The sequence below is a fragment of the Carassius carassius genome, chromosome 23, assembly GCF_963082965.1.
Source record: "Carassius carassius chromosome 23, fCarCar2.1, whole genome shotgun sequence".
NCBI classification, from domain to species: domain Eukaryota; kingdom Metazoa; phylum Chordata; class Actinopteri; order Cypriniformes; family Cyprinidae; genus Carassius; species Carassius carassius.
In genome coordinates this window covers 22,505,765-22,516,700 of record NC_081777.1, presented here as the reverse complement: position 1 = coordinate 22,516,700, position 10,936 = coordinate 22,505,765, and the positions used below count along the sequence as shown (strand labels likewise).

The window sequence follows — 10,936 nt, the reverse complement described above, 5'->3', positions numbered from 1 at the left end:
TGATAATAATCTGTAAACCATAATCCATAACCATAATTATGCAATAACAATAAACTATTATACAAAAGTTTATTTAAGATTTCAGTTTATATTTTTAATTAGCAAGTTTTCGCGTGTGTTCACTTTCTACAATTCTGAATGAAACGTATAAGAGCAAAATAATTGGGATAAATGGTGTGAGGAGAGAGTACATCTAATCCTCTTAAAAGACTTCAGGTATTAGGTATTGTGCTGATCCACGCTGAAGAGCTGTCCTGCGGTGCGTCCTGCTTGACCTGAGCAGCGCTCCCAGCATCCGTGCCTTTCCCCGCAGTCCAGCTGTGAGACAGCAGCGCTCCACAGTCCGCCAGCGTCGTCTTTCAACCGGTAGGTTTTATTTGGCTTGTTCTGAATTATTTCTTGCATGAGAGCAAAGCAAGTTCTAATATACATCTCTTTGTTAATATGGTTAATTTATGGCTGATATAGAAATACCTGCCGCCACCAAAGAGTTGGTCACACTTTACATTTTAATGTTTATGCTGCTGTGTTTACAAAATACGTAACTTCATTGTTTTTATGGAGCTTCTTACAATGGCACAATGTTATTAATATATTTATAGGCATGTCAAAAACTTTAATACAAATGAGACGGATATTTTCCATGCTATGTTCGTTTAGACTTAGCCTAAATGAAAGAATCGCTTCAGTAAATGTTTTCTTAATCATTTATTCGTCCAGAAGCAGTGTCAAAAGTTGTTATTTTTTATTAAGGTACAATATCATCTCTTGAAACAGGGGTACCTTTATTTTTTTTTTATTATGGCGTTTTTCCAAACCATACAAGCCATATAACACAGTGTGCTATTAATTTATTTGAATTGATAGATAGATAGATAGATAGATAGATAGATAGATGTGAATTAAATGTATAAAAGGTTGAATAACTGATGATTAGGGGCATTTCATTACTTTAAGTGGAATTTTGCCCCAAGCTCAGTGTTTTTATGTGTGTGTTTGTGTGTGTGTGTGTGTGTGTGTGTGTGTTTTTACTTCTGAGCATCATAATAAGTTGGATCCACATTTTAATCAGTTCACATGCTTCTAACAATGTTATTAACAAGAAGCTAGATTTGTTAAAATATAATTTCATTTTTGTTTTAATTTAGTCCAATGCAGTGTGTTGGTTAGATGAACAATCTTAGGAGTGTAATTGCCACTGTAATCTGCTGATCCTGTATTCAATGTTTCCTATACAACTGTTGCACTCAGTATTCCTCCTTTTATCCACTGTAAGGTATGTGAGAGGAAACCTGCGCCACAGAGAAAATGAGATGAAATGGTCTGAGAGTGAGAGCTGCATACCCCTGCATATTTTGAGGGGAAATTCTGGATGTTCCGGGTGTTATTGCCCTAAAAAACAACTTGGTGCCCTTTAGGAAGCATACTAGAAAATGTTCCTGACTCGAAGAAAGAGACTTCACCTTAGCCGGATTATATTTCTTCTGTCTGGGGTTTTCCTTTGTTCTTTATATCAACTCACTATCAGAGCCAAACTACCAGAACCCTGGTCTGAGCCCCAAACCGCAGGAGAACCTGAGGATGGCTCTGAACTTGGATCTGGAGGGTCAGAGACAACAGTGCTTTTGACTAATTTGACCACTGCTGAGCCAAAGAGCTCCAACCACACAGATGGGGTCCAGTCGTCCGAACCAGCTACAAATGTACCCATCCCAACAATATCTAGAACAGAGACACCTAAAACAACCACAAACAGGACAATCATCCATTGCATCTATGTGGATCCAGACCTTCCAAAACCCACCCCAGTTCCTACACCAGCAACCGATACAACTACTGTAGTGCCCAACACTACAACGTCCAGACCTGGAGAGGCACCACACATGAAGGGCGAGTACCCGGAGGACATCTTCTCCATTGAGGATCGACGCAAAGGCTGGGTCGTTTTTCACATCTTTGGAATGGTATACATGTTTGTTTCTTTGGCCATCGTCTGCGATGAGTTTTTCGTTCCTACGTTGGGGGTTATAACAGACAAACTGGAGATCTCAGATGATGTGGCCGGGGCGACATTCATGGCCGCTGGAGGCTCTGCTCCCGAACTCTTCACTTCCTTGATTGGGGTCTTCATTTCTCATAGCAATGTGGGCATTGGAACCATCGTTGGCTCGGCTGTCTTCAACATCCTATTTGTGATCGGAATGTGTGCAGTGTTTTCCCGGGAGATGCTTCACCTCACCTGGTGGCCTCTTTTTCGGGATGTTTCGTTCTATATCATCGATCTCATCATGCTCATCATCTTCTTCTTGGACAATACCATTATGTGGTGGGAGAGTATGATGCTGGTGGGCGGTTATGCTACCTATGTTGTCTTCATGAAGTACAATGTTCAGATAGAGCATGCCTTTAAGTCTCAACTCAGGAAACACAAGAACATAGTCAAAGTTATCGCAGTCGAAGAACCTGAGAAGGTACGCCTTATTATTTTTGCCTTTAATATTCACACAGGAGTTTTTTGCATCACATTTCACAACCTAAACTAAACTTGTAATAAAAGGGCCAAATTATCGGATACAAAAAAAATAAAAAAATTACAAATAATAAAAGTTTATGCCAAATAAAAATAGCATAATATTATTTACATTTATTCACTAAACATATACTTCTATTCAGACTGACTAATTGTGTATTTAATAAACACATTTGATCAGTACTGGGATTCAAACCCACAACCTTGTGAATTTATAGTGCTATGATGCACAATTTCAAGAACATGGATTGCATGATAGCAATTTGTAATTAGCAATTAGCACTTTGTTGGTTTTGGATAGTGTTGACGGTATCTGCAGCGGTAAGCCTTCTAGCGATGAGGAACATTTATTCTGCTATAATATCTGCTCATATCTGTGATTAGAGAGCTATAATAGAATCCCACTCAGGTGAATGTGAATGTGAGTCACTTATGTTTATTCATTGAGCAGATACGCATGGGTTGCGTTTTCCTTTGATAAACAGAAATGAAAAGGATCTCTTGTGTCTGCTGGGGCCAGACATTGTTAATGAGTTGTCTTGTAGCAAGCGAGGTATTTGGAGCAGGTGCATTTGGCTCTCTGTGACAGCCCCATCTGTATTAGTGACACTATCCCATCACATAATAAAATTGCGTGGTCATTTTCACATGTTCCTTTCTTCATCCTGAACATCCCTCAGCTTAGACGCTGTGGTGAGAGAGGGGTTTAGAGAGATCAACACTTAATAATCTGTCATAACATACCACCTGAGAGGCAGATTTTAAACTGCAGTGACAGAGTACTGATTATAGTAAATATGTCTCATACTGGAAAATGGTCTGTTAATAAATGGACAGCATATCATTAATCATCTATATGATCAAAATTATTATAATTTAATCTAATATCTGACAGAGACCCTCTGGACTGGTAAAACAATGACACTGATCTAAAGACGTTCACTTAATCCTTTGAGGGTCTGCTATGATTTACAAACTGTGTAACATATAGAGTGTTTAAATCTACTAAGTGTGATTGAAGCTTATATAGTGTAAGAAGGCTTACTAGACCCAGAGGACCTAGATCTCTGTCAAACTAAACCCACTGGATTGAATTTATCATAGATAACAAATACAACAGTAACAATAAAATACAGAATTTTATATATTTGGGTGCTTATGTTACAGTGCTGTAAATGTTAACTAAAACTAAAGCCATTAATTAAAAAAAATAAATTAATTAAAGCTGAAATAAAATATATTAGATGAAAAACCTAAACTTAAAAAACATAAAGAGAAATTATAAATGTTGACTTGGCAAGTAATATAAATAAAATAGGTGTTCAAGTACTAAAATAACTCAAACTTAAACTGAAACAATAATAAATAAAAGCTAATTAGAAATATTAATAATAGTGACAAAAGATATAACAAAATCACTAAAACCTAAAGTAAAATTCAATTGAGGACTGGAAATATAAAAAGTTAATTCAAAATAATAATAGTATATAAATACTACTAAAATAATACTGGCGTGTTTTGTTACATAATCTTATGTTACAGGTTTTCTTCCATTTAGAATAAAAAAATTATATGGTCATTTCAAATAAATACATACATTTTAAATACACTCCTTTGAGTCTATGAGGGTACGTGAATGAATCCTTTGTCAAGTTTGTAACAGTTGTCACCTTTATTCTCATTCAACTGTAGAATGAGAGGTGAAGGTCAAAGGTCACATCAGTGCCTTGCATCCTCTGTAATGTTTTAAACTGCTGTTGCACACAGGACAATGGGACCTCAAGTGAAGAGAACAGGCCGCCTGAACCAGAAGACAAGAATAGACTAAAGGTATGAACAAATTATAATAATTCAAAATATGTGATATCTGATAAATCTTAAAGGAAAAGGATGTTATCTATGCATTACTATAGTCACAAAACAATGACTGTTTCCAAAGAGATCACATAGCTGGTGGAGCCAGTGTTGATGTGTCAACCTGGACATAGCAATGTTTAATTGAATATTGAATATTCCTGTCATATGAATATGGGATTATTAACTTAATTAACATGAAATAAACAACACATTTAAGACATTTATTCTCCATAAAGTCCACACAATTTGCAGGTTCAGATATAAATTCTTTCGACATGATCATTTAGTGTGAGCGTTTGTCAGAATATTTCTCTTCTCTTGTGTAGTTGAAGCCCACACTGCAGCGCGGGGGCAGTTCTGCCTCTCTGCACAACAGCACTATGAGGAACACCATTTTTCAGCTGATGATTCACACACTGGATCCTCTCGGAGAGGGTAAGAGCCCTTCAGTACCTGAACCCTCAGAATGATAACTCATTTAGCAAACATTGCACGGAGCCGTTACAAATTTCAAATCTGGTGGTTTAAAGGGATAGTCCACCAAAAAATAAAAAGACTATTCTGTCATCATTTACTCACCCTCGTGTCGTTCCAAACCTGTATGACTTTCGTTTTTCCGTGGGACACAGAAGAAGATATTTTGAAGAATATTGGGAACCAAAAAACATGCATCCATTGTATGCGCATTAAAAAATCTTTTATCTCCTATGTTCCACAACAGAAAGAAAGTCAGTTTTGGAATGAAAAGATGGCGACATGATGACAGAGTTTAAATTTTTGGGTGAACAATCACTTTCAGATATGTTTATGAAAGCTGTATCAGAAGCTTAATGAATTAGTTTATTAGTAAATGTTAATATTAAATAAAGGTATATGCTAAGTATCTAGTGCTTTTTTATTATTTAAAAACTCAAATTCTGCCATTTTATGATGTCTACTAACTGTTGTTTATACAAAGTGGTTGATTTAAATTACTGGTTACAGGGTAGATATAATTTTTTGCTTTGGATGTTTTATGGTTACGTCTTCTGAACTGTTTTTCTATATCAATATTGTATAAAGATCAAAATACCAATCATATATTAGGCCTGTATTCCCTCAGGCAAGCACTGTAAGACGTTCAGAAGTGGAAAGCAGGAGAGTCCCTTTGTCCTTCTCCCAGTACAAATGGATTAGCAAAGCATGTTCTATATTATGACAGCACTAAGTCCAGATTGATACTAAGAAGATAAATAGCTCTTTCTCAGTCTATGGAGTGGAGAATGATTCATAGTAGTGAGATAAGGCCCATCGCAGTGGCTCTATGACATTTTGTCAAGTCACATCAGTGTGTATGTCACCATTTAAACATACACTATATAATTACCTTTTTGCACACAGGCTCTCAAACAAGATGGTTTTATGTGCAGAAACAGTGTTATTTTAGCATCACAAAAATGTCATCAGCAATGTCAGTTCCTATTATAAGATACAGAAAAATCATCATAATCTTGAATCTAGTTACATAAATACTATGTGCACTGAAGATATGATATCGTACGATTACCTTGTATGGATCCTTGATGGCTGGCATGCATACGTGTAAGGCAGAAGCCCTGGTGCTCTGGAGGTCTGTGGTCAGTGGTTTGGGTTGGTCCCCTTGACCTTCAGCATGTCCTCATGAGGCTGTGCAGCACCTGCGCTCTCAGGGTCCTCACAAAAACCTCCCAGCGCTGTGCTGCTCCATCATTAAGCTGCTTTTGATTGAGCTCATAAAGGCTGGATGAGAGCCAGGCTCCAGCAGCTCAATCCTGTTATTGTGATGGGGTCCCTGCTCATTTACATGCCATAGTCAATTAGATAAATTTAAAGATTCAGTTGAACATATCAACATTTTGGCTGATAAATTGCTGACAAGCACTTAACAACTTTAGGGCCTCAAATGCCTGCTTATCAGTCTTTTGAATCTCTCAAAGAAATTTCTTGGTAATATTTCACCCCAAAATTAAAAGAAAATATTTTTGAATGAAATGAAGCCTATTGATTAGAATCCCATTGATTATTTCCATTTTTGTTTTAATTATTTCCCTTATAATTAAACACCCCACACCTCAGATTTGATTGCATAATGCAAAATATAATATACAGTAATAAAAAGCGTAAGTTTGAGTCAAATGTCAAAAGTTTGGAACAATGAAGAATCTTTTGGTTTTAATAGATTTTTTTTTTGAATAATGTCATAATCTAAGAAATCAGTCTTGATACCCCAAACATTTATGCATTTATACCTTGAACTGTGCAAAGATTTTTGTAAACAAATCCATTTTTTTATTTAACTCCCAGTTGTTTGGAGGGCAGTAGGAGTTGTATTTGTGAAACTCACCACGGTATTTGTTGTATATGAATCTATTTTACTCATTAGAGTCAGTGTTTAATGGAGATGCAAAGGCTAGAAGCTCTTTGGAATGTAAAGGTAAGGGGCTTAGTGTTTGTGATGTTATTCTTGTGATGTGACGCCGTCTTGTAGTAGCCTGTGAGATGTGAGGAAATGACATTTTGTTTTACGTCTGTGAATTGAGGGCTTTTGTCATTTGTGGTACTGCCATTGTTGACCCTGACAGTGTCAGTCAAAGTCTACATTCAAGCTATATTCTTCCTTTCCTGGTTTGCAGTGAAATTTAAAGACAAGGCTGAGATTTTGAACGACTTGGCCCGGGGGAAAGTAGAGAACAAAAACAAGGAAAAATCTGGTGAAGGTGAGATTTTATAATCTTAGTCTGTTCTATTATGATTGCACAGAGCTTTGTAGACAGGTCGGTGCATTGTCCTACCTCACAGATGAGCTCTGTTGCATATTCAAAATGATTATTAATGTTGCATTTCCACAAGCAGTAACGCACCAGCTGTGTGCTGGATGAAAGGTACAAAGAGAGGGCAAGCTGCCAGGAGTTTGGCCCATTTTGCCATCTACACAGCATCCCGCATTCCATATATCCACCTTTTGTTTCTACTTGAGAGCTGCTTTACACATTACCTGACATAATGACCACGCTCCATCTCATGAATTAAGCATGAGTGGCTTGGAATCAATGCAGATTATCTTGTGCCGCAACTGCTGTGTTTGAAATTGCCGCCAAGCAATATAGCAACATTACTCACTCCTACTGAAGAAATCTTCACTCCACATCTGAGAGGAGCTTGTAGTATTGCAACATTTAGAATGTATTTGCAAGCTTGACTGATATTTTATTATTGTGGTTTAAATAAGGTGAAGATCAGACGGAACAGTCCAAGGATTCCAAAGACATGGCTCCAGGAGCCAATGAAGAAGACACTAGTCAAAAGCCTGAGGCACAACAGGTGGGCCTATTGCATTTCAAAAAAAGTTGGAAAGAAGAAGAAGGAGATCTGAGAAACGTGTACTTTTAATGAGCTCACCAATTATTTACCTTGTTGCATATCAGACACGTATGATCTGTCAAACAAAGTATGTGATTAATATTTAAGAAATAATTCACGTACCATACAACTCATGTCATGACATTCTTTCTTCTGTGGAACTCATAAGCAAATGTTAGAAGAACGTTCTTTACAGTGAAGGAAAACTAGAGGTTTTAAAAAAGCCAAAAAAAGCACCATAGATTTAAGTGTTATTTTTCATCATGCATTAACTGTCTGTTTTATGAAGTAATCATTCAGTAATCATCAAGTCACATCTTTTTCAAATCAGTCAGTTCATTCAAGTTACAAAACTGGTTTGAATGATTCATTCCCAGTTCGGACTGATCAACTTCTTAAGTTCAGTTCTGTGTTCCAAAGAATAAAGAAATTCATATTGGTTTGGGACAAACTGAATGATGATTCAACTTATTTTAACTTATTTCACTTTTGGGTGAACTGTTGCTTTAAGTTAGTTCTCCTAATTATTATTTTTTTTCTATGTGGGTATTATGTTTACATCTGTCTCTTTCTTACTTTGTCTTAAGGAAGAAGACACTGCAGCAGGAGGAGGTTCAGAGAAGCCAGGAGGTTCAGGTGATTCAGGGCATGATGAAGATGACAGTGATGAAGACAGCGATGATGACGAGGATGATGATGAAACTGACGATGAGGCTGAGGAGGAAGGAGAAAATGATGAACCTCTGTCCTTAGAGTGGCCAGACGCCAGACGTAAACAGGCCACATATTTGTTTCTGTTGCCAATTGTATTTCCACTTTGGTTGACAGTTCCAGACGTCAGAAACCCTGTGAGAAACAAAACAAAGCATCACATTTGCATTGCTTTTTTGTATGTATTCCACTTCTACAAAATTTTGTAAAACTGACATGTATATTACTCTATATTGTGCTTAAAGGCATCCAAGAAGTTCTTTGTCATCACTTTCCTTGGCTCAATAGTATGGATTGCTATATTTTCCTATCTTATGGTGTGGTGGGCACATCAGGTCAGTGTAGAAACTGATATTTGTAACACTTAAGCCACACTTAAATGTCATTGCATCAGCAAATAAAATATCAAAACAAAAAAGCAACCATTAATCAAGATTTTCTCTCCTAGGTGGGTGAGACCATTGGCATCTCTGAAGAAATCATGGGTCTTACCATTTTGGCTGCAGGAACATCCATTCCTGATCTCATCACCAGCGTTATTGTGGCTCGAAAAGGCTTGGGAGACATGGCTGTCTCGAGCTCTGTAGGCAGCAACATATTTGACATCACCATGGGGTAAGACAATGGAAAGTTTATAGTAATGAATCAGGTGTTTTAAAGGCTGAAAATTATGTGCACAGTTGTAGTCAAATGTGACTGGCTGAAAACAGGATCTTTGTGTTCACTGGTTTGTGTTCACACCACTGGTTTGAGTTTGCAAGTTTCACATGGAAGGGATTTTTCAGTGAATGTGATATCTGAACTGAAATGGCTAAATAGACGAAGTATCTGGTAAAATTGCATTTAAAATGTAAGTTACTTAATAATAAAATGTTAAACTGTTGTTTGTTTAGAAATATCACACTTATAATCCCGTTTGTATGAATAAATGCCTAATCGCTTATTTTCATTTTGTGTATCTTAATTATATCCCCTCTCACTGTTCCAGGCTGCCGGTGCCCTGGCTGATGTACTCATTCTGCCACTCGCTGGCGCCGGTTACTGTGAGCAGTAATGGGCTGTTCTGTGCCATTGTGTTGCTCTTCCTCATGCTCCTCTTCGTCATTATCTCCATCGCTGCCTGTAAGTGGAGGATGAATAAAGTATTGGGATTCATCATGTTCATCCTCTACTTTGTGTTCCTGGTGCTCAGTGTCATGCTAGAGGATCGAATCATTATATGTCCCGTGTCCATCTGAGCAAACTTTTGGATAAAGTCCTGTCGTTTAAAACGTTCTGAACTGTAACTTCACACATATTTAAAGCATCTCTAGACTCGCTGTTGGCTTATTCTGTATTTCGCAAGATCTTTTGAAAGGGGATGCAATGACTGGCCATAATTTCCAAACTAAGTTAACTGTTACAGACACTTTTTGGCCACCACTTTTGGCTTGTTACATTAAAATGACTGCAGTATTAACAGAGAAGGGTAACGGGCCTGTCCCAAATGGTCACCATTTGTGTTATCCACACTTTGGTGATGTAATACCATATGGATTGTTGAATGTAGACTTCTGTGTTGGCCCATCAGTGTGGGTTTTGTAAAAGGGCACATTGGGACCACATACAGAGGCACTCTTGAACACCCTTTTGAACCGTGTAAAATGACAAATAAGACACCCCACTGCCCTGTGGACTTGGCAAACACAATATGATTATGATTGCATAACCAAAGGTCACATCCAGTGTGGCATTTGGGACAGGACCACGGAGTAATAAATATGTTTAATTGTAGTATGTATTTTTTCTCTCTCTCAAACTCTCACTTAACGATTTGTGATGCAATCAACCATTTAGGTTTATTGGGATGATACCAAAACACACATGCAAAACATATTTGTCTACAACATCGCAAAGATTATAACCTTATGAGAAGTCAAAGTGTTGCTTAAATTTTTTCCAATGATAAAAAAGAAGAAGAAAATGTTTCCAAATTGTTTTTGAATAATTTTGTGATTGTATTGTTTGATGTTGTGGGTTTTCAGATAGCTATGGGACTACATTGGGAGAAATTGTGAGATTATTGTAAATGATGTAATTTAATCATTCTGCAACGGAATTATTTTTGTAACATTGAAAAATGTCATTAGCAAGCGTTCTAATTCCAGATCCTGTGCTGTATGTAAGATATGACTTTTTTCCATCATAAAAGTAGAATCTCAAGCATATAACAAAGACTTCTTTACAAAGACTAATGTAATCAGTATGATTCTGATAAGAAAAAATTCTTTTGTGAATTTCCATACAAATATCACACTGCTGTTTTAATTCACTACTGAATAGAGGCAAAGATTGTTTTTTTTTTCAAAATGTCGCACATTTTGTTGATTTCTCTCTTGAGAGTTGCTCATTGTAAATATTCATTTGTTGGTTCAGTGCAAAATTAAATGGGGTTTCAAATGCAACTTTTTTCTCCCTATA

At 36.9% G+C, this 10,936-nt stretch overlaps 1 protein-coding gene across 2 annotated transcripts; it reads left to right on the top strand.

Moving 5' to 3' along the window:
* Window positions 1-221: 221 nt before the first annotated feature.
* LOC132101529 (sodium/potassium/calcium exchanger 1-like) lies at window positions 222-10,918 on the top strand. 2 transcript variants are annotated; one of them, XM_059506563.1, is made up of 10 exons: window positions 222-366; window positions 1,277-2,471; window positions 4,298-4,360; window positions 4,714-4,822; window positions 7,039-7,122; window positions 7,635-7,726; window positions 8,353-8,613; window positions 8,722-8,811; window positions 8,925-9,091; window positions 9,465-10,918. In XM_059506563.1, exons 2-10 carry the CDS (start codon window positions 1,434-1,436, stop codon window positions 9,712-9,714), a joined length of 2,154 nt encoding a protein of 717 aa, XP_059362546.1. In that variant the 5' UTR covers window positions 222-366; window positions 1,277-1,433; the 3' UTR covers window positions 9,715-10,918. The 2 variants fall into 2 exon arrangements, with proteins under 2 accessions (XP_059362546.1, XP_059362547.1); XM_059506564.1 differs by lacking the exon at window positions 7,039-7,122.
* The last annotated feature ends 18 nt before the right edge of the window (window positions 10,919-10,936 follow it).